The 24,482-nt window shown below is 39.3% G+C and overlaps 1 protein-coding gene across 5 annotated transcripts in view; it reads right to left on the bottom strand.

Moving 5' to 3' along the window:
* The window catches only part of usp48 (ubiquitin specific peptidase 48), an 85,695-nt gene that overhangs the window by 53,697 nt on the left and 7,516 nt on the right, over positions 1 to 24,482 (bottom strand). For all 5 annotated transcript variants that reach the window (XM_078424988.1, XM_078424993.1, XM_078424991.1 and 2 more), the window contains exons 2-7: positions 17,155 to 17,275; positions 15,118 to 15,274; positions 13,344 to 13,471; positions 12,591 to 12,715; positions 5,671 to 5,779; positions 3,619 to 3,752 (exon numbers count right to left, since the gene is read on the bottom strand). In XM_078424988.1, coding sequence (XP_078281114.1) covers positions 3,619 to 3,752; positions 5,671 to 5,779; positions 12,591 to 12,715; positions 13,344 to 13,471; positions 15,118 to 15,274; positions 17,155 to 17,275 — 774 coding nt within the window. The remainder of the gene's footprint in view (positions 1 to 3,618; positions 3,753 to 5,670; positions 5,780 to 12,590; positions 12,716 to 13,343; positions 13,472 to 15,117; positions 15,275 to 17,154; positions 17,276 to 24,482) is intronic.

Below are 24,482 nucleotides of genomic sequence, written 5' to 3'. Positions count from 1 at the left end.
AAAGCTTCTTTAGATATGTTAAAAGAAAAAGATTAGTGAACACAAATGTGGGTCCCTTGAAGGCATAAACAGGTGAAATTATTATGGGGAACAAAGAAATGGTAGAAGAGTTGAACGGGTACTTTGATTCTATCTTCACTAAGGAAGACATATCTCCCAGATGTATTAGAGGACAGAGGATCTAGGGAGACAGAGGAACTGAAAGAAATTTGCATTGGGCGAGAAATAGTATTGGGTACACTGATGGGACTGAAGGCTGATAAATCCCCAGGGCCTGGTGGTCTGCATCCCAGGGTACTCAAGGAGGTGGCTCTAGAAATCATAGATGCATTGGTGATCCTTTTCCAATGGTCAATAGATTCAGGATCAGTTCCTGTGGATTGGAGGGTAGCTAATGTTATCCCACTTTTCAAGAAAGGAGTGAGAGAGAAAACAGGGAATTATAGACCAGTTAGCCCAACATCGGTGGTGGGGAAGATGCTGGAGTCAATTATTAAGGTAATAATGGCACATTTGGATAGCAGTAAAAGGATTGGTCCAAGTCAGCATGGATTTATGAAGGAGAAATCCTGCTTGACTAACCTTTTGGAATTTTTTGAGGATGTGACAAGTAAAATGGATGAAGGAGAGCCAGTGGATGTAGTGTATCTGGACTTTCAGAAAGCCTTTGATAAGGTCCCATGCAGGAGATTAATTGGCCAAATTAGAGCACATGATACTGGGGGTAGGGTAATGACATGGATTGGTTGGCAGACAGGAAGCAAAGAGTAGGAATAAACGGGTCCTTTTGAGAATGGCAGGCAGTGGCGAGTGCAGTGCCTCAAGGCTCGGTGCTAGGGCCGCAACTATTTACAATATATATTAATGATTTGGATGATGGAATTAAAAGTAACACTAGCAAATTTGCAGATGACACAAAGCTGGGTGGCAGTTTAGAAGGAGAGAGGATCTTATAGTAGAAACATAAAATTCTTAAGGGATTGGACAGACTAAATGTTCCCATTATTGGGGGGCGTCCAGAACCAGGGGGTCACAGTTTAAGAATAAGCGGTAGGCCATTTAGAACGGAGATGAGGAAAAACTTTTTCACTCAGAGAGTTGTAAATCTGTGGAATTCTCTGCCTCAGAAGGCAGTGGAGGCCAATTCTCTGAATGCATTCAAGAGAGAGCTAGATAGAGCTCTTAAGGATAGCGGAGTCAGGGGGTATGGGGAGAAGGCAGGAACGGGTTACTGATTGAGAATGATCAGTCATGATCACTGTAATGGCAGTTTCTATACCATCTCGAAATCCCACTTCGATAGCCATTACTTCTCGGGGATGAAATGTAGTTATAGCTTACGCACATGTCGATATGACAAAACGAATCTTCCAAACTCCTTTTCTTCATTAATTGGTTTTATTAAAGTAGCACAAATCATAGAGTAATAAATCAGTTTCCGTACTTTATCAACTGTTTCTTCTTCAAACAATATCTAGAAATTCTTGCAGTTATTACCGTATGGTTCTTACAAATATAGCTGGTGCGACCGCATGATACGAGCGCGTGGTAAAGAACTGTATGCACACCATCCTCAGAGTCTAAACTGACCCACAACCTCTGTCGACACACACTAGCCTCCTCCCATCTAGACACTCCCAATTATGCATTAAGTCACACCCACAAGCAGTCAAAAAAGACATAAACTAGAAATATTAAAACATAGCCATAACACAATGACAATAACTGAATTAAGCATAAATGGCTCCTACAATCACATTGAATGGCGGTGCTGGCTCGAAGGGCCAAATGGCCTACTCCTGCACCTATTGTCTACTTCTGCCTATGTCTGCTCTTGACTCTTTCAAAAAGAAATTACAAATTACTTAGGTCTCCTGGAAAGACTGAAAAAAATAACACTAATTATACATCAATGAAGCATAGTCTACTATTCTGACTTGGTTCACCAAGTGGTCAGAACAAATCCATTGAAGTTTAAAAACAAGGCAATCTAGGTGCAACACCTGACATCAAAAAGGTGATGAACATTCATAGAAACTTGGAAGGAGCTCATTCAAAGCTAAATATGCTACCCCACATTAAAAATTCATAATGGACTATATGGAACAAATAAAACATCATCTAAATAGAGATTAAAATTAATAACAATGCAAAATAGGAAAAAAACAATTGCAGAACATAGCTTTGAGAACCACAGTTCTTTAGCAAACATTTTAAAACATTGAAATTATTTTTTGTCTGCTTCAAAAACAACAAATTGCTATGAAGTATGGGAAAGAAAGAGCTTCAATGATGCATTAACAGTCTAACCAAATCCTGTGTAGTTATTGATTTTTGCTACTCAAAATTCTTAAAGCAGCGTCTAATGGTTATACAAGAAATTGACTGATTGTCTCATCTCAACTGGATGGTTGAAGACTTTACAAAAATCTTTGTATTGTATTTGGGGAAATAATGCAGGCAAGATGTTCATTCAGTATTTCAGACCAAATCTGAACTCATTTAAAAAAAATACAAGGTATAAGAATAAAAGGGTTATAATACTAGAGGATTTCAACCTCCTTAATATTGACTGGTACTGCTTTAGTGCAGTCCAGGATAGTTTTCTGAAGCAGCATCCAGATAACTCAACTAAGGGTTATCCAGTGGTAGAGCTACTGCCTTACAACGCCACCAGAGACCCAGGTTCAATCCTGACTACGGGTACTTGGATGTACAGAGTTTGTACGTTCTCCCCGTGATCTGCATGGGGTTTCTCCGAGATCTTTGGTTTCCTCCTACACTCCAAAGACATACAGGTTTGTAGGTTAGTTGGCTTGGTATGAATGTAAAATTGTCCCAAGTGTGTAGGATGGTGTAAGTGTACGAGGATCGCTGGTTGGTGTGGACTTGGTGGGCCGAAGGGCCTGATTCCACGCTGTATCTCTAAACTAAACTAGAGAAATTTCAACATTCAATCTCCCGTCAGGAAATGTCGCTGAGCTAGTGTCAAAGGGGAAGCACTTTGAGACAAATGACCCTAATTCTATTAGTTTCATGTGGTGAAGGCAGAGGGCAAGTTTGCTTTCGTTGGTGAGGCAATGAATTGGGACGTCATGTATCAGCTGTAAAACCTCTATACAGTAGTATTCCAATTATACATTTCTCAGCTATACAAAAAAAAACCATGCAGTGTCTACGTGGAGGACTGCTGTTTGAGCAAGGTTAAAGGAGGCACACAACAGGTTTTGGAACATCAGTCCATCAGTCCAGGTGAGCATGCGGGAGAAAATAGGTACATTGAAAGAGGAGCTTATTCTATGACCGCAAGTTACATCTTCTTCCAAACCCTGCGTCAAAACATCTGATTTGTAAATTCCATTGATTCTAAAGCTAAATATAAGATAACTTCACACCCATGAAAACGTTAATCTGGGCATTGGCATGCTTAAACTTCAATTGCCATAATTCACAAATTATAGCTACATAATCAAACCAACATTGAAAAGTTTACCCATACTGGGAATTTCAATATAGATTTCACAAAGTATAGTTAGACAATATATCATGGCTCCGAAACCTGCAAAGCAAAGGCAATTATATATTGATAATGCTTTCAGTGTATTGACCATAACTGACCTGTCAAAGACAAACCTCAAAAGCTGTAAATTGAGTGTTCTTGGGAGGCTGAGTAGTTTAATTTTCCTGGTAGCATTCTGTTTATCTTGACATTCATCACAAAAGTACCTATTGTCCCCTTCCAACTTTTCTTCCTGAAATAAAATTTAAAATTAGCAAATGGAAAAAAACCATGTAATGCAAATTTTACATGCAACAATTGGGTTTTTTTCTTACATAGTAAGTTCTATAACATCATGAAATTGAGAGAGAATTTTATGTTTCAGCATCCTAATTCAAATTAAACTTTCATTTAAAATAAATTAACACCAATCAACTGTTGCTGCATGACCTCAAAAGATGTGCTTAACTTCTTCCACCAAATATCACATGAAGTCTAATATGATGTTCTGATTAAGCCAATTTCACAAGAAATGAATTACCAGGATTGAAGAGAATTACACACCACACACAGGCGAAACATATGCTGATGATAAAAGAGATGGGTGTGGCATGATACAAGGATAGTAAACTTGGAATATACTTAAAATCAAAAGATGTGAAATAGAAAAATGAGGTCTGAATTTAAATCTTGCATCTTAAGGGAATCATAAATTATGTTGGGATTAGAGGTGGAGAATTTAGATATTAAAGCCACACAGGATAGAGATTGAGACAGTCATGATTACACGGCAGCATTGGAAGCTGAAACATAACACCCCACCTTTTCTCCCCCCACCCCCGTCAAGTACTCAAGTTCTCTTGTTTTTAACCAATCTTTAACCATTTTATTTACTCCATCCTGTAGCTTTTGTGAGATTCAGGGATCATTCACAGGAAACTTTATCAAAAGCCTCTAAAATCTAAAACTGTAAGGATGCCACTTTCCAATTTACTGAAGCCAAGTATGTGTAATAGCTCGCATGCTGTTTCTATACTCCATAGATAGGTAAATAATACCAGTGAAAATTGGACAGCGCATTTATGATCAATGTATAATGCAGCTATAATTAGTTCTTGTATAATTTGCGTACATTTAATTAATGTTTTCTTAGAAATCTTAAAACAGTTGGATGAAAATAATTCTCTGCCTTTGCTGCAATACAACTTTTGATCAACTGGTCCGTCTTTTAGTTGCACAGGTTCAATCTACTTCCTGTAAAATGATCCCTAACATTGGTACCAGTTCGACAGCACTTTGGAGATCATCTGTGCACTGACCACCAGTGGACTTAGTTGTTTATTTCTGTTTCTCTTTTCTCATCATAAAACAAGCTATTCTCCTCTTACAATTTTCTGTTGTTGTATTGTGCATATTAAACCACAGATGCAGCTTATCAATTCCATTCTGGCAAGACGTTCTTCTCCTTTGCTTTAACTAGTCCAGTTACCACAAAGAGCCCAGCTACACTTCTTAGAACCTGTATCATGCACACTATCCATTTGTGTTTAAGAAAATAACTGCAGATGCTGGTACAAATCGAAGGAATTTATTCACAAAATGCTGGAGTAACTCAGCAGGTCAGGCAGCATCTCAGGAGAGAAGGACTGGGTGACGTTTCGGGTCGAGACCTTGCTTCAGTCTGAAGAAGGGTCTCGACCCGAAACGTCACCCATTCCTTCTCTCCTGAGATGCTGCCTGACCTGCTGAGTTACTCCAGCATTTTGTGAATAAAATCCATTTGTGTTTAATCGTGAATATAACTTTATATTTTGAATATGGATTTTATGTAATTTCTAATAAGGAAGGAGTTATTAAATGCACTATTGTTTCAGGGTGAGCATTTCCATTGGCAGGATTTTTCAAATTATACTTAAATGAAGATGAGACAATTATGGCCACAATCACACATTAATGATAATGATGGGATTTAACAGAATTTACCCGAATCTAATAGGGAATTGAGGTCTTTTGCACGTTTCCCAATTATTTGTACTTCCCAATTTTTGAAATCGAGAAAAGCATGCCTACATTATGATATGATATTATACAGTGAACGTGTTCGTAAGATATAAATGCTTAATAACAGTAAAGTTGATTTTATTTGGCTCAATTACTATATGCCTAGGTACCTTCAGAAACTCATCAATGCAATCTGTCAGCTGCTTGTGTCCTTGGATATTTAACTCCAGTTCATAAAAACGGGACAACAGCTTAGACTCACGGCCACACTGATTACATCTGAAAATAAAGACATATTTCTGATTAAGTGGACATTAAACTAATGACTGTTTTAAAAACAGAAATTCTCTGAAATATTGGTCCATACGGAAAACTTAACCTCTATTTTATAGGAATACCAAGTCCTGAATCAAACAACTAACATGAGATTCTTTCCTACATTAACAGGATTTTCATTCAAACTGACTTTCACCATTTTTATCAGAATACTTGCCCTGTTAGGGAATATAACATTTACTAACAACTATTTCAGACATTCTGCTTGGTCATTAATTGACAGATGACTTTGCCAAATATCAAAAATATTTGGTTGGGCAGATAACCAAACTCATGAACAAGGAGTAGATTTTAAGGAGTGCTGTAGATAAGAGGGAGGAAATTAAGAGGTCCAAAAACAAAAACAAAAAAACTGCTGGAGAAGCATAATGGGTCAAACAGTACCTGTGGAGGGAAAGGTATTGTCAATGTATCAGTCCTTCAGGACATGGGGACTATGAAAGGAGAGGGAAATTCGGGTCCCAACCCGAAACGTCACCTATCCATGTTCTCCAGAGATGCTGCCTGACCGGCTGATTTACTCTAGTAGTTTGTCTTTATCTTTAAACCTCGTATTTCATCCTGGGAATGCACAACTCAATGGTATGAACATTGAATTCTCCAATTTCAGATAACCCTCACCTCCTGTGCCTCCACCTCCCCTCTCTCTCTTTCCAATCCATTCCAACTAATAGGAAGATGGAAAAAATAAAATTGATTACGATAGTTTAGAGATACAGCATGGAAACAGGCCCTTCGTCCCACCAAGTCCATGTCAACCAGTGATCACCCGTACACTAGTTTCATCCTACATATTTGGTACAATTTACAGAAGTCAATCAACCTATAACCCTGCACATCTTTGGAAAGTGGTAGGAAACCAGATCAATCGGGGAGAACGTACAAACTCCGTAGCAGTAATTCTGTTCTTCTAATTATGGCCTTCAGCTTACGGGGGTAATTTACCACACTACCACTGAAAATGTAATTTACCACACTACCACTGAAAATGTACCTTCTGATGTCATGACCCATGGAATCTACCTTCTTAAATCTACCTATCCCTCTTTCAGCAAGTCTTTGAGTATCTGCCCTGATGCCTCCTCATGGCTAGGCATTATTTTTTAATGCAACAGCACTTCTGTAAAAATCATTGGGAATACTTTGATTTGGTAAGAAAAAGAAGTATTCCAAGATTAAATGACTAGTTACTTATCTTTACTCGACAATAAAGAAACCTTTTTTTTTTAGTGGAATCATGGTATATTTTATATCTATCTCAGAAGCTAGATGAGGCATGGAGTGGACTGTTTCCTGCCACAGAGAGCATCTCCAAAGGGACAACACCTCCTTAAAGTTGCAGTGCAACGATAGCCTAATCTTTGGAATACGGTTTGGATCAACAACTGACAATCAACAATGCTACTATTCATCCAAAGTTGATGCCTCATAGATAAAAGCATAGATAAAATCTCTAAACTAATGACACATGTTAAAACCTGTGACATTGCTCAACTCTGAAGAACAAGTTTTATAACAATAGGTATACAGTATTGTTAACAAAATAAGGAACACCATTGCAACAGAAAGCGAGCCAAATTTAGTATAGCAAATTGCCATTGTTTCTTGATATTGTCTTTAATTACACTGGCCGAGAGACACCCAGATGTAAATTGGAGAAAAGCCAAGGAAAGCAATTAAGTGCCAAAGCAAGGAAACATAACTGGAAGACTTGGTATCTCAAATGGCATGTCATCCAACATTAACACAACATGCAGATCAACATGAGCATTTTACTGTTGAAACAATATAAATGCTGATAAAGAAACAGCAACTCTACAACATTCAATATATCTCAATAGTAAATAGTAAATATGCTACTTGCACTAAAGCAACTTAACACAATTTAACTCCATCTGCAGTGGCCATCTGCCTCTTACCTTAATTTGCTATTCTAATTGTATACAATTAACAGTGAAAATGCTTCATCATTGATATATTAGCAAATTCAAAGCATTAGCCTCTTTAGGAAAATTTTAACAGACATTGAAAATAGTCATGTTGCCCAGGGGAAATAAATAAGATGAGATTTTATGTTAACTCATATTGCCTGACGTGCAAGGATGCCAATTTAGACAATAGACAATAGGTGCAGGAGTAGGCCATTCAGCCCTTCGAGCCAGCACCGCCATTCAATGCGATCATGGCTGATCACTCTCAATCAGTACCCCGTTCCTGCCTTCTCCCCATACCCCCTCACTCCGCTATCCTTAAGAGCTCTATCCAGCTCTCTCTTGAAAGCATCCAACGAACTGGCCTCCACTGCCTTCTGAGGCAGAGAATTCCACACCTTCACCACTCTCTGACTGAAAAAGTTCTTCCTCATCTCCGTTCTAAATGGCCTACCCCTTATTCTTAAACTGTGGCCCCTTGTTCTGGACTCCCCCAACATTGGGAACATGTTTCCTGCCTCTAATGTGTCCAATCCCCTAATTATCTTATATGTTTCAATAAGATCCCCCCCTCATCCTTCTAAATTCCAGTGTATACAAGCCCAATCGCTCCAGCCTTTCAACATACGACAGTCCCGCCATTCCGGGAATTAACCTAGTGAATCTACGCTGCACGCCCTCCATAGCAAGAATATCCTTCCTCAAATTTGGAGACCAAAACTGCACACAGTACTCCAGGTGCGGTCTCACCAGGGCCCGGTACAACTGTAGGACCTCTTTGCTCCTATACTCAACTCCTCTTGTTACGAAGGCCAACATTCCATTGGCTTTCTTCACTGCCTGCTGTACCTGCATGCTTCCTTTCATTGACTGATGCACTAGGACACCCAGATCTCGTTGAACTCCCCCTCCTCCTAACTTGACACCATTCAGATAATAATCTGCCTTTCTATTCTTACTTCCAAAGTGAATAGCCTCACACTTATCTACATTAAACTGCATCTGCCATGTATCCGCCCACTCACACAACCTGTCCAAGTCACCCTGCAGCCTTATTGCATCTTCCTCACAATTCACACTACCCCCCAGCTTAGTATCATCTGCAAATTTGCTAATGGTACTTTTAATCCCTTCGTCTAAGTCATTAATGTATATCGTAAATAGCTGGGGTCCCAGCACCGAACCTTGCGGTACCCCACTGGTCACTGCCTGCCATTCCGAAAGGGCCCTATTTATCCCCACTCTTTGCTTTCTGTCTGTCAGCCAATTTTCTATCCATGTCAGTACCCTACCCCCAATACCATGTGCCCTAATTTTGCCCACTAATCTCCTATGTGGGACCTTGTCGAAGGCTTTCTGAAAGTCGAGGTACACCACATCCACTGACTCTCCCCTGTCAATTTTCCTAGTTACATCCTCAAAAAATTCCAGTAGATTTGTCAAGCATGATTTCCCCGGAATGACTCGGAATGATCCCGTTACTGCTATCCAAATGCTCAGCCTTTTATAATTGACTCCAGCATCTTCCCCACCACTGATGTCAGACTAACTGGTCTATAATTACCCGTTTTCTCTCTCCCTCCTTTCTTAAAAAGTGGGATAACATTTGCTATCCTCCAATCCACAGGAACTGATCCTGAATCTATAGAACATTGAAAAATGATCTCCAATGCTTCCACTATTTCTAGAGCCACCTCCTTAAGTACCCTGGGATGCAGACCATCAGGCCCTGGGGATTTATCAGCCTTCAGTCCCATCAGTCTACCCAAAACCATTTCCTGCCTAATGTGGATTTCCTTCAGTTCCTCCATCACCCTAGGCTCTCCGGCCCCTAGAACATTTGGGAAATTGTGTGTATCTTCCTCAGTGAAGACAGATCCAAAGTAACGGTTTAACTCGTCTGCCATTTCTTTGTTCCCCATAATAAATTCCCCTGTTTCTGTCTTCAAGGGACCCACATTTGCCTTGACTATTTTTTTCCTCTTCACATACCTAAAAAAACTTTTGCTATCCTCCTTTATATTATTGGCTAGTTTACCCTCCTACCTCATCTTTTCTCCCCGTATTGCCTTTTTAGTTAACTTTTGTTGCTCTTTAAAAGAGTCCCAATCCTCTGTCTTCCCACTCTTCTTTGCTATGTTATACTTCCTCTCCTTAATTTTTATGCTGTCCCTGACTTCCCTTGTCAGCCACAGGTGTCTCTTACTCCCCTTAGTCTTTCCACCTCTTTGGAATAAATTGATCCTGCAACCTCTGCATTATTCCCAGGAATACCTGCCATTGCTGTTCTACCGTCTTCCCTGCTAGGGCCTCCTTCCAGTCAATTTTGGCCAGCTCCTGCCTCATGCCTCTGTAATCCCCTTTGCTATACTGTAATACTGACACTTCCGATTTTCCCTTCTGCCTTTCCATTTGCAGAGTAAAACTTATCATGTTGTGATCACTGCCTCCTAATGGCTCTTTTACCTCTAGTCCCCTTATCAGATCAGGATCATTACACAACACTAAATCCAGAATTGCCTTCTCCCTGGTAGGCTCCAGTACAAGCTGTTCTAAGAATCCATTTATAAAGGAACTTTTCAGAAACGATCTATCTGGAACTCATTTTGAAATCCTCAATGCACTTTTTTTTTTTAAACTGACAGGTCGTCTTTTTGTAGGTGTATACCTGGTAGTGACGTTCCATAAATTTATGCTGAAAGTGCTTACTCACTTTGTATCATAAGTGCAGGCAAAGACAATGATTTTGCATGGGAGCCACGACCGCCCCGACGTGCAGCGGCAGCGTCTTCGCCTGCCCCGAATCGTGGGGCTAGGGTCGGCCCGCTGCGGCCCTTTCACCGTCTGGCGCGGCCTGGAACGTGGCAACTTCAAAAGCCTGACCGCGGGAGAGGGCGGCGGGGGAAGAGAAAAGACATTCTGGCCTTCCATCACAGTGAGGAGGTGACTGGAGGAGACTCACTGTGATGGACGTTTCTTTTTTTTGTTTTGTGTTGGTTTGTGATTGTGTGTATTATTGCTTATTTTTATTGCTCTTATTGTTGGACTGTGGGTAACGGAATTTTGTCCAAAAGACATTTTTTGGGATGACAATAAAGGCTATTCTGATTCTGATTAAAGTAGATTTTCACTAATCCACTGCCCATATTGTAGAATCCAATAAAATTTTATAACCTTATCCCCATGAACTAAAATAGCCAAATCAAAGTCATTTGTCCACTGCAGTATATCTGGAAAGAAAACTATGGTACATTTAATTAGTGCATTAAATGTTCAGCATTTTTTCTATTTCTTGTGAAAACAAATGCAACATCATTTGATCAGCACGGTGGCGCAGCAGTAGAGTTGCTGCCTTACAGCGCCAGAGACCCGGGTTCGATCATGACTACGGGTGCAGTCTGTCCGGAGTTTGTACATTCTCCCCATGATCGGCGTGGGTTTTCTCTGGGAGTTCCAATTTCCTCCCACACTCCAAAGACGCACAGGTTTGTATGCTAATTGGCTTGGTAAAATTGTAAATTGTCCCTAGTGTGTAGGATAGTGTTAATGTGCGGGGATCACTGGGTGGCATGGACTCGGTGGGCCAAAGGGCCCATTTCCACACTGTATCTCTAAACTAAACTATCATGGTCATTTTGATCGAAGTGGGCCTACAGTATACCTGAATTAGATATATTTTCTCAGTGTGCTTGCTTGAACGTGAACGCTCTGCTTTCTCAAGACAACAAACTGCTCCCAGGTGACAATAAATGTCACTGCTCCCAGGTGACAATAAATGAGCTAAATAAGCTTTGATTGCATCAGCCTGATACTCCACTGGGACAGGAAGACTAAGGAGCTTCCGCCTGTGCCTTTGTGAAAACAGCTCCATCAGTTTTTGTAATATGGGAGCAGCCACAGTGGCTGATACAGAGTGGAAATTGAACAACCTGGTTCTTCATGAACTCTGCATAACATTAGGCATGTCCTTGATATTTAATCTCTTAACATTCTGTCATGAAGGCTGGCCAGCAAGTCTTGCATTCGTTTCAGCATCACAACACATCCTTTTCTATCGTTCTCATCCAAGTCTCCCGAGGTAGTGCTAATGCTTCTGGGAAGTTAGTGCTTAGCTTTTCTTCACCTGGCTTGCCTATGGCCTACTAATGCCAGGTCTGTCTCTGAAAAATGTCCCCATTTCTTCCCCCCTTCAAATCTAGGGTCATCAGACCTTGCAGTGCCAGAATCTAAGATGGATTTAGTGTTGTCTGGACCCATGATGCAGTCTGTTCTTACTGCTCCAGTGAATATATGGAATGCAGCTGGTTTCAGAAAGCCTGCAGTGATAAATACACTGAAAAGAGCTTGACGATCTATATGTATTCCAGCACAGTTCTATGATTCAGATTAGTTTATTGTCATGTACATCAGTGTACAATGAAATTCCTTGTTCACGTGAAGCTCAGTGTAAATAGCTGACATGACAATCATTGAGAGCAATATTTATAATGGAGAATGCAAAATGGCTTGCCATTTCAAGAGTTCATAATGTTGTGAGACTACCTGCTTCCACCAGCATCTCAACCAGTGCATTCCAGACTTCAATCGGCCTCTGGCTGCAAAATTATTCCTTAAATCCTCTCTAATTCTGCCAAGTACCACCCCTCATCTAACCCGTATGCCTTTGATCATACGGGATTATGCTAATGCAGAAAGATTCATATTTCTTCTTTAACTATGCTGCTCATCATTTTGCACACCTCTTTCAGCTCCTCCTTTTATTTAGTTTAGGTCACAGAACAGCATAGAAACCAGGCCCTTTAAAAAAATTCTCGTTCACTTACACTGTGACATACGCATACTGTCCACAAAATTGCTGCTGGATAATATTCTGTACATCTGGGTTGTTCTGTTTTGATAATGTATCTTCTAATAATGACATAAAAAGCTTGGAAAATTCTTGGGCATCCTGTAGACATAATTACAATAGATTAAAAGATCTAGCAATTGAGATTTAAATCATCTTCTGAGTTACTATAAATAGTTTGCCAGGACATGAAATTGTTAAAAACACAATACTATCAATATTCCTAATAGTAATCACATAATTAATCATTAAGTCTTCAAAAGCATAAATAACACATGGCAATTGAATACATAAAAATAGAAAATGCTAAGAACAGAAAAGGAAACATCTGAAAAGAGACAAACAACTAGAGGTAAATAGAATTTGATTTAATAATGTTGTGATTAATTGAACACAATTATGAATTTTGAAACCAGATTGGGCGGCATGATGGCGCACCATGAGCTGCTACCTTACAGAGCCAGAGACCCGGGTTTGATCCTGGCTACGGGTGCTTGTCTGTACGGAGTTTGTACGTTCTCCCTGTGACCGCGTGGGTTTCCCCCCGGCTACTCTGGTTTCCTCCCAAGCTCCATAGGCGTACAGGTTTGTAGGTTAATTGGCTTGGTGTAAATGTAAAAATTGTCCCTAGTGTAGGAGAGTGTTAATGTGCGGGGATCGCTGGTCGGTGCGGATAATACATGGATAATATATCTTAACTAACCAGTTATTTAATTCCACTTCTACTTGCCTGCTGCTGCCCCGTATCCAGGCCCAACGCTTTTACAAATCCAGAAGGATCAATATATCGTCTATTGCTGCTTTGCAGCAAAGCAAACAAGTACTGAAGGTGTTCACAGATGGACTGTGGTTCAAACTCTGTGGCAAAAACACACAACGTTAAATAACTGTTTGCTCTACAATGATTAATACATGTTTTATATATATATATCCTAACACCACACAGAGTAATCCACTTTCAATGATTGGCTTTGTAGATGCAAATGGGTAAATCTTGCATGGCAGATCATTTATGCACAATCCAGACATCGTCAATAATTGGGCAAACTCCAGCTGATTTAAAAAAAATATTATTTTTTAGGATCTGGGCATCACTGGAAAGTACACCAGAGTTTGTACGTTCACACCATGACCCATGTGGGTTTTCTCCGGGTGCTCCAGTTTCCTCGCACACTTTCAGGTTTATAGGTTAATTCGTTTCTTATAATTGTAAATTGTCCCTAGTGTGCAGGATAGTGCAAGTGCACGAAGATTGCTGGTCAGTGCGGACTTGATGGGCCGAAGGGCCAGTTTCCGCGCCATATCTCCAAACTAAACTAAAAATACTTGTATTTACCAAAAAGCTGCTTATTCAGTGCTCAAAAATGTCAACACTGCCCTCAAATAAAATGGCACGGTGCAATCAAGCACAGAAGTTACTTTTTTAATAAATTAAACATGGTAATTGTTAGCCCCCCACACAGTGGACCAAAACAGAATGTTGGCAGGTATTTTTATAGATATTTTATATCACTAAATATGACAGACACAAAACTTTGAGACCATGTAATCATGGAAAGTAAATTCAAAAGGAATTTGGACCAATTAACTGAATAGGTCTTAATGGTAATTCATGCTATGAAGGCCCCGCTATGTTTGACAAAGGGTAGGTATTAGAAGGAAACGTGGAAAGCATTAGATGAAATATAGGAGGAGACCTACATGGGGCATAAACTCAGTAGGGACAAGACAGATCAAAATGCCCATATAATGTAAAACATCACAAAAAGCCAGTGCTTTTCAGGGATGTGTGTAAACAGCATTGGAGTAAGATTTTTCAATTTGAAGATCACATTATCTGTCATACTTGCTCAGTCATGAAGCCTTCAGACAAGCTATTTGAAATGATTCAGAGAAAACTAAATTGGGGCTTCATGTTACAAATGATTACCTTTACACATCCACACTTTTTAATTAACTTTCACAGCAATGTTCAATTTCAAACATCAGGAGGCAATGGATTTACACATTTAATGAACAAGACAACATCATTGAGGAAAATTGCAGAATGATGTCATGACCTCAACATATATTCTTAAAAAGGTCTTTGACAGATAGTTTATATCTTTATGACTGCAAAGAGGAAATGTACATGTTCCAGATTAAGAAAGTAGAAGTGGCTTCACATTAAGACTGTCAATTCTGCTTGTGAGGTTGATTTTACACTCATTTTCATTCAATCCCTCTCCATTCAATTTGACCGAGATCAAATACTCAACAAATAAAGTACTTGAGCACAAAACACTGTAGTAACATTTTCATTTTATTCTCAACCCCCAATGAAAATTAACAGAGGATCCTGCAGATCAAATTCTGGATACATTTGTCTCAAGAAAGCATATTACTGAACTGCAGTTGATGGAGAGTCTAGTCCATCTTCACAAGATGAAAAATGTAAATTAAAATATCAGAGGTGACTTTACTGTAGTTTAATTGAAGTTTACTCAGTTTTCCTTAATACTCACCTGCATCTTCCTCAATCCCTTCTCCAATCCCCATCTCCTTTTGCGGACTATGACAGAGATACAATGCTTGTCGCAATTCAAGGTTATGAAACCAAACCTGAAGCAGGGTGTTGACATAACAAGTAGCTCCAAGATTAGTTAGCCCTACAAAAGTATTCTGGAGACAAAGGAAAGTAACGAATTATGAAGGCTCTTTAACAATCAATGAGAATGAGAATTTCTCCAATTGCCAAACAACTGAGTTTACAAGATAAAAATGAAATACTTTACAGACATCTAATCATGTCAAAATTATCAAAAATTAAGCACTAAATTCATGATATGCATGCTTATACAAGGAATCAAAATGCAATGTTAAGATCTCACTTTATTTTTGGCACTGTCAGATTTGGAGAGCCAAAAAATACTAATTATATTTGTTTGGTAAATAATCGAAAACTTTCAGCATGTGTGATCTCAATACTTATATCATAGAACATGCATTTACAATTTTAAAAATTGGTATATTTAGTGCTGGTAAAGCACAATATGCAAGTGTTGTTAATTTTTGAGTACACCAACTAATTTAATGGTAATGAAGCTTAACCACAGATATGAAGAACGTTTAACCATTTCGTGAGAGTATGATTTTTTAAAAAACTTTAATTAATATACGACTTAGATAGGGGTGACGAAGGTCACAAGGGCATTTAATCAGCAGCTGCTAATGAACAATGCTTTATAATAAGATACTTATTTAGATGCACAGAGTCTCTTGCCCAGAGTTGGAGAATCGAGGACCTGAGGACATAGGTTCAAGGTGAAGGGGAAAAGATTTAATAGGAATTTGTGGGGTAACTTTTTCACACAAAGGGTGGTGGGTGCATGGAACAAGCTGCCAGATGAGGTAGTTGAGGCTAGGGCCATCCCAATGTTTAAGAAACAGTTAGACAGGTACATGGATAGGACAGGTTTGGAGGGATATGGACCAAGCGCGGGTAGGTGGGACTAATGTAGCTGGGACATGTGGGTCCGGTGTGGGCAAGTTGGGCCAAAGGGCCCGTTTCCACACTGTAGCACTCTATGACTCTATTCTCCCTTTAAGGCAAAAAATAATTTTGCAACATTTTGGTAATCTTATTCTACACAAAACTGCAAAGTAAAAAAGCAGGGCATCTCAAAGAGGGCCTAAACCTCAATGATTAAATTATACTTTATTTTCAGGTACCTAGGTACAGTGAAATTCTTTGTTTCTCTTGCTTATATTTAATTAAATCTGACGGGAAAAACAAACATGCCTTCAATCCTTTCCAATTCAGCACTAATTAAGCTACTTACACACATCCATGTAAGACATTAAAAGTATTCAAAATATTCAGATCTCGGCATAAAGTTAGGCTAGTTCACCAAATAGGTACTAATAACAAATGGATTTTAATCCCAAATTACATCTAGTACAAATTATTTTTTGCAAGCTTCTGTACTTACTTTAAAAATTCTGGTTAGAAGACAACCTCCCACCAAAACTGATTCAGGAACAAAAATAAATTCAAACACCATTCCACGATGTCATTAATTGCACCTGTTTGCTCGGAGAGGTTTAGTTATGGGTGTGCTCGCAAGGCAACTGCTAAAAATTAATTACTGCTTTATTAAGGAATTGATTACTGCAGAACAATGAGGTTAGTAAATCATTTGGTTTATATTTTTAAACTGCTCAGAAATTTAAAATCAGGTTACATTACAATTTCTTAGTTTCTGGAATAAACTCATTTTCAACTATGTTAATAAAGCTGCACAAGGGACCCCACTTACAGATTATTTTAAAAAGCAAAAACACATTTTCTAAACTTATTATAAAGGCTCATTGAAGATTCCAGGTTTGTGGTTATGCATATTATTTTGAGCAGAAGTCAAAACCATCACTTCAGTTTAGGAAAGAACCTGCATAATTTTGAGCACAACTTGTGCTGGATTGGGCATCGAGACCGAGAGCAGGAACTCTAAACACTGTAATGTTGCACTAATCTTTCTCCATAATGCACTGTACTTACTCACCTTGCATCTCCTTTCCGAATTGGGGTCATCAATGTTGTGGAAGCTATTTTCATCAATTTCCCCCAGCCATACATGTTCACCAAGACCCACTAAACAGTTTGGATTGCCCCTACAGTTGCGTCTACATTGGAAAAGCAAACATAAAAATGAAAACGTGTAAAAAAAATTGAAAACCTTGAGCGAATCTTGCAATTATTAAAAAACTATTTTAGGAAGAAAACATGAAGCTCCTACTATCTGATTGCAAATTCAGAAAGAGAAACCGAGGACCCCTTAACCTGTCTTCGCCGACTGGACAATGGTGCAGAATCAACTGCTTCAAGTTCCTGGGCGTTATATCTCTGAAGATCTATCCTGGGCCCAGCACACTAATGCAATCACAAAAAAAATTCTCATCACCACCTCCACTCCCATAGAAAATTAGAAGATTGAGAGTCGTAATGTTGCCAAATACTCTAATGAATTTTTACAGATGTACGGTAGAGAGCATACTGACTGGTTGTATCTTGGCCTGGTTCAGTAACTCAAACGCCCAGGAACAAAGGAGGCTGCAGAAAGCAGTGGACATTGCTAAATCCAGGATGGGTATGAACTATTTAAAGGGATCTACAGAATGCACTACGTGAAAAAGGCTGCTGATATCATTAAATTGAATTGTTCTATTCCTGGTACATATGTCAATTAAACTCTTTTGATTAATCTTAAATTCCAGAAGCTAGAATGAATTATCTCACCGCAAATCATTTCAATAGGTAAAACATTGAGCTCAGCACGCCAAATAGTTTCTATTTGATTCTTAACTCTGCAGGACAAAAAGCATTGACGAAACCAATCAGGAAAAAAGGTCAGGATGGAGAAACAGCTGGACCTTCCATTCCTAATCCCCATCTAGTGACCTATTCTATAAAATGTACATCTTGAACTTGGAGATCACGATCATCAGGTACATTCTTCTCTATGGACCAGCAAGATTAGAGCGCCAAGCTCACCCTATAGCTCAGGCTTACAAGTTTGGTAACATCCTGGTGAATCTTCTGCATAGTTTCCAAGTTAATGATATCCCTTCTATAGCCGGGTGACAGGAACTGCACTGTACTCCAAGTGTGGTCCCACAGACGACTTGTACGACTGTTTCAGTTGTCCCAACTTTTGTACACAATGCCCTTTTCAATGACGACTTCTGCATCACCTTGTCCACCTGAATTGCAACTTTCAGGGAACTCTGCACCTGTACTCCAAGATCTCTCTGTTCTGCAACACTCTCCAAGATTCTACAATCTATATACTAAAATTCTCATTTGTTTTTTCCTGAACTATAGCCAAAATGGTACACGATAGGCCGACAATTTTAGGCCCTCCTTACTCACCATTGGTGCTAATGGAAGAAGTTTCATTGAAATCGGTATTATATTTTTAAAGTTATCCACATTTTAAAGTTTAAATCTATCTCTTAGGGAAGGAGGGGGGAGGGGGGGAGTGAGGGAGGGGCAGTGGAGGAGGGAGGGGGTAGGGGGGAGAGGGGGAAGGGAGGGGGGAAGGGAGGGGAGGGGGAAAGGGAGGGGGAAAGGGAGGGGGGAAGGGAGAGGGGGAAGGGAGGGGGGGAAGGGAGAGGGGAGGGGGAGAGGAGAGGGTGCTGCACCAATGCAGGAGAGGTTTGGGCCCAACGGGTCCACTTGGTCTAGTTTAATATAGTCCTGCCCTGGTATGACATACCAAAATTCAATATCTCACACATGTCAGAATTTAATTCCATTTGCCATTCCTTGGCCCACATTCCCAACTGTTCAAGATCCTGTTTAAACTTAGATATCCTTCCTCACTTTCTGCTATATCACCAATTTTAGTGTCATCTGCAAATGTACTAACAAAGTTGATCACATTGTCATCATAATTATAATGTATACAACAATAGTGGACCCAGCACCAAACCCTGGGGCACAACACTGGTCACAGGCCTCCGATCAAAAAATTTTGAATCCAATTAGCTAGCTCACGTCGGATTCTGTGTGATCGCAAATTCCAGACTAGTCCATAATGTAGAACCTTACCAAAGGTGATGCTGAAAAAAGTTAGATTTTTCAGTGGATTACAAATTGAAAAATTAAAGATAAAAATAAAATAAAGGAGAAGCTTGCGTGAATTTGTAAATATTGATCAGATGTTATTATGTTGAGCATCCATGCAATAGAATAAGTTACTAAATGTGACTTTAAGTGGTTCTCCAAATCTCACCTCTCAAAATTATTTTTGAACAAATTCAGCCCATCTAATACAAATAGTGTTCCCTGATGCATCAATCGCATTATATCCAATTCACATTATGAAAACACCTGTTAATCAAGAACTACTTGTATCTTCAGCAATCCATATATTTAAGAAATCACATTCTTCTCCTTGGACATTCCCTCAAGGATAAGGATCACATGTCATTCCATGAGTTTGAGATGACAGATGAGGCTAATTTGGGATCAGCAGACTCCAGCACTGGTGGAGGAGGAGGCACTTGCTATGGCGATTCCTGCTTAGTTTGGAAACTGGTGCATCCCTTCAACTATTGACAATATGACTGATTTTCTTTGCGCCATCTAAATATGCTCCTCTATTTTGAACAGTCACAAGGCAGGGATTCCCACAAGATGGCAATGCTATTACACATTTTCAAAGATTTTTTAAGAACATCATAGAATCATACAGCTGTACAACACAGAAACAAACCCTTTGGCTCATCTTGTCCATGTTGGCATACTGGGCTATTGACCCATAGCCCTTTAAACCTTTCCTATCCTTATATCTATCCAAATACCTTTCAAAAGTTGGAATTGTATTCACCTCTATAGCTTTGTCTGGCAGCCCATCCCAGATATGGACTACCCTCAGTGAAAAGGTTGCCTGTGGTCCCTCTTAAGTCTTTCCTGCCTTTGAGTTTGCAAATCCTCAACCCTGGGAAAAAGACTGACTGTTCATTTTATCCATGTCCCTCATGATCTTGTACACCTCAATAAGGTCACATTCAGCCTGCTACACTTCAAAGAAAAAAATCCCAGGCCATCCAACCTCTTCCTATACCTCAAGCATGCAGGTCCCAGTAATCTCTCTTGTACCCCTCAAACTTAATGACATCATGTTTATGGCTCAGCAATCAGAACTGCACACAGTACTCCATGATATATTTTGAGTTTAAAAACTTTTAACAAGATATTAAACATATGCAATCAAACTCTGATAATCTGGCACTCCCAGGGCATTGGTGATCAACCAGCAGATTTTCTGGACTATCGGTTCTTATTTCTATTAATACCACAGCATACTTTTATTTCACTTTATTTTACTTGTTACACAGCTTATACGTTTTTCAGTGAAACTAGTGAGTTTAAAGAAATAAAATCTGGCTTTCAGCTTGATGTTTCGCCTTGTCAAGGCAGGCCAAACACACGAGCACTCTGGAGCCAGACTCTGGCTGCAAATGTACATGTTCATGACCACTGGTGATCCCGACCCAATCTGGAACCTGGCCCTGGCCATACACTCAGCTCACAATCTAGACTAATAAGTGGCCAGATGCTGAATTATGTGTTATTATGCAGGACAGAGTACTGTAGGACAGGAAAGAAAATCCTGAAATTTAGAAGCACATTTTTGAAGATGAAGGATGATCCTTAATGCCAATAATTCTCACGGTTATTAGAACCCCGCAGAGTACCATTTTGTACTTTTATTTTTTTACCATATCTGAATGAAAACACTGGGGTCACATTTATTACAAAATGTCATGAAAACCTTTTGCACCAGCAGAACTATCAATGAGGAAAAATGGTTATCAGATCTTAATGCAAATGCAGGGCCGAGGGTTAGGAAGATATTTAATGGAAACAAAGGTCCTGTTATGGAAATAGGTATTAAAAATATGTGCATGCCAGTCTGAAAATTGGAAAATAATTGCTTAATTTTAGTTAACTACAATAAGCCCTAGCTAATCAGAATGAAGAGGTGTATATTAGTCCGATGCAATGTTTGGCAGAGTTGTAAGCAAAAGATTAGCGAATGCTAATTTGGGTCACTTACAGACTAAAACAAATCATGTTTAAGAATATGGAAATGTCAGGAAATACGCATGTTTTTGCCTGTCTTACATAAAAGTTTCCGGAAAAAGCAGTACAGAACAACATGTTCTGAAGGAGAAACTTACAGAAACTAATGCTAGTAAACAATTAATGTTGATGGGACTGAAAGGTGATAACCCTCAGGACTTGTTGACCTACATTCCAGGCTTTTACAGCTGGTGGCTATGGAGATAGCAGATGCACTGGGTGTCATTTTGCAAATTTCTCTAGATTCCAAAACAGTGCCCACAGACTGAGAAGTTTAAAATATATATCCCAGAATTTAAAAATGGAAGTAAAGGTAAACTAGGCAATGATAGCTCAGTTGGCCTGACATAAGAAGTAGGAAAATCTAGACTATATTATTAAGGAAGTAACAATGCAGTTCGAAAATAGTTTTCAAAAGTAGACACAGTAAAGATGGATTTAAAAAAGTTATGTTGGTCAAATTTGTTAAGAATATTTTGAAGTTGTAACTAGCAGAATATGGAGGAGCCAGCTGACATAGTGTATTTGGAGTTTCAAAAATGTTCCATAAAAATAAGTATTATTAAACAAAAGTCGAACAGGTGGTATTGGGGTAAATTGAGGTCTAGTTAATGAATACGAAATAAGGAGTTCGAATGGATTATATTTAGGTTAGGATCTTTGAGTTAGTGGGATACCACAGAGATTAGTGCTGGGCCCCTGGTGTTCGCAGTTTAATAAATTATTTGGAGAAGGAAAGCAAGAGATAAATACATGCACATATATTCGGGTCTCAACGTGTGTGCGTGCATGTACATATATATATATAAGTAAATAAATGTAATTTTGTTCGGTACCTCGGTATTCTGTATTCTGTATTCTGTTACCTCTGTATTCTGTAACTGCAGATGCTGGTACACTCAAAGGCATTTATTCACAAAATGCTGGAGTAACTCAGCAGGTCAGGCAGCATCTCGGGAGAGAAGGAATGGGTGACGTTTCGGGTTGAGACCCTTCTTCAGACTGATGTCAGGGTGGCGGGACAAAGGAAGGATATAGGTGGAGACAGGAAGATCTGGGAAGGAGGAGGGGAAGGGAGGGACAGAGGAACTATCTAAAGTTATATGAAATATGTGAAATATTAGTTCATATATAATAGAAAGCCTGTTGATGCACACAGAGGATTCAGGAGGATAAAAACAGATTACATGAATTGGCAAGGACGTAGCAGATGGAATATAAGGTGGAGGTCATCGACTTTGAAAAACACAAAACAAAAAAAGTGGAGTATTTTGTGACTGGTAAGAGATTGAAAGATGGTGGTGTTCAAAGGGACCCGATATCCTTGCATATCTATCACTGAAAGTTAACATGCAAGTACACCAGGAAATTAAAAGGACAAACAATCTGTCGGGCTATATTACAAGAGGATTTGAATACATGTCTTGTTCCATTTACACAAGGCCCTGGTGATACTACATCTGAAATTCTGTGTATAAGACTGTTCACTGTATATTAAATGGATGCACTTGTGATAAAGGGAGCTGAGCAATGCTCGATCAGAATAATTTCTGGAATGATAGTTTTGCCATTCGAGTAAAGATTAAGCAGCCTGTTTCTTTTAAAATGCGATATTTGCTTGTGTTTATATTTCTCATAACATAAGACATCATTCAACCTATCAAGTACATGTCAGCTCTCAAAGCCACCCCATTAATCCCATTATGTTTTCTCTTTTATATCCATCAATTCTCTCCCACATCCTGCCTGCCATTTTGCCTTCCTTCCACCTAGCGGTAGAGTTGCTGCTTTACAGCGAATGCAGCGCCGGAGACTCAGGATCGATCCTGACTACGGGTGCTGCACTGTAAGGAGTTTGTACGTCCTCCCCGTGACCTGCGTGGGTTTTCTCCGAGATCTTCGGTTTCCTCCCACACTCCAAAGACGTACAGGTATGTAGGTTAATTGACTGGGTAAATGTAAAAAATTGTCCCTAGTGGGTGTAGGATAGTGTTAATGTGCGGGGATCGCTGGGCGGCGCGGACTTGGTGGGCCAAAAAGGCCTGTTTCCGCGCTGTATATATATGATATGATATGATACACGAGACAATTTTCAGTCGCAAATCAGCCTATTAACTAGTGAGTCTATATTCTCACATCCTGAGGTCATCTCACTGAAACATACAATTCTTGCAGAGCTTGACAGGGTAGAGCTCATGTTGTTACCTCAGGGGTCAGACTCAAATAATGTATCAGCCATTCAGGTCAGAAATAAGAAGAACTTCACCCAAAGAACAGTGGACCTTTGAAATGTGTATCCAAGATAGCTCTACATTCAAGACAAATAGATTTTTGTATATTAGGAAATCAAGGCACACGGGATTCAGCAGTAAGGCAACAGGTCAGTTATGATTTTATTCAATGAACAGAGGGGTTGAAAGGCTTCAACCTGTTTCTATTCCTAATATTTGTTTCAAGTTTTGAAACTGTCTCTGTTCACGTTGGCATTGTATATTCACTGCAAATACAGCAGCTTGATATATTCCTGAAATAGACTGATAACACTAAGTAGAAAAAAAAATCAGTTTTGATCACTATCAGGAAAGTTAGAGACAGTTTGCTCCAGGTTTTTTGTAAATCTTTCTACTTAGTTACAATTTTAATAAATGCTGATTGATATGGAACAATGAAAGCCCTTGCACTTGGTGGCAACTGGAGTATAGATGTACCAATTGGTCTTTTATATTTGCTATATTCATACAACACTTCAATCATTATAACCTTAATGCTACAAATACTGAACTAGCACATCGAGAATATCCTTTAATGTGCCCCAGCCTGAAGAATGAAGTCAAATGGTCTTGCTTTGAGGTTGACAATATCCAATAAGAAGATTAATTGATTTAGTATAAACAAAATTATAATTTTTATTCTGCAAGAAGATTTTTTGCCCAAATGAAGACCATTTTGAACATATACTGTCATTTTGCTTTAAAAGAAATTAATTCCTCCATGATAGGAAACAAAGAGGCCTGACCGTCATATTTAATAATTGCAATTGTAACCAAATATTTTTTCTGATCTCACTATAAGTATTCCATAAGTTTGAAGACACAAGAGACTGCAGATGCTGGGATCTGCATCAAAAAACAAACTGTTGGAAGAACACAGCAGATCAGGCAGCATCTGTGGAGTCAAAAGGATGGTTGATGTTTCAGGGCATGGACCATTCCTTTGCCTCCACAGATTCTGCCTAATCCA

This window comes from Rhinoraja longicauda, chromosome 30 (genome assembly GCF_053455715.1).
Source record: "Rhinoraja longicauda isolate Sanriku21f chromosome 30, sRhiLon1.1, whole genome shotgun sequence".
Lineage (NCBI taxonomy): Eukaryota > Metazoa > Chordata > Chondrichthyes > Rajiformes > Arhynchobatidae > Rhinoraja > Rhinoraja longicauda.
This window is presented reverse-complemented; position numbering and strand designations above follow the sequence as displayed.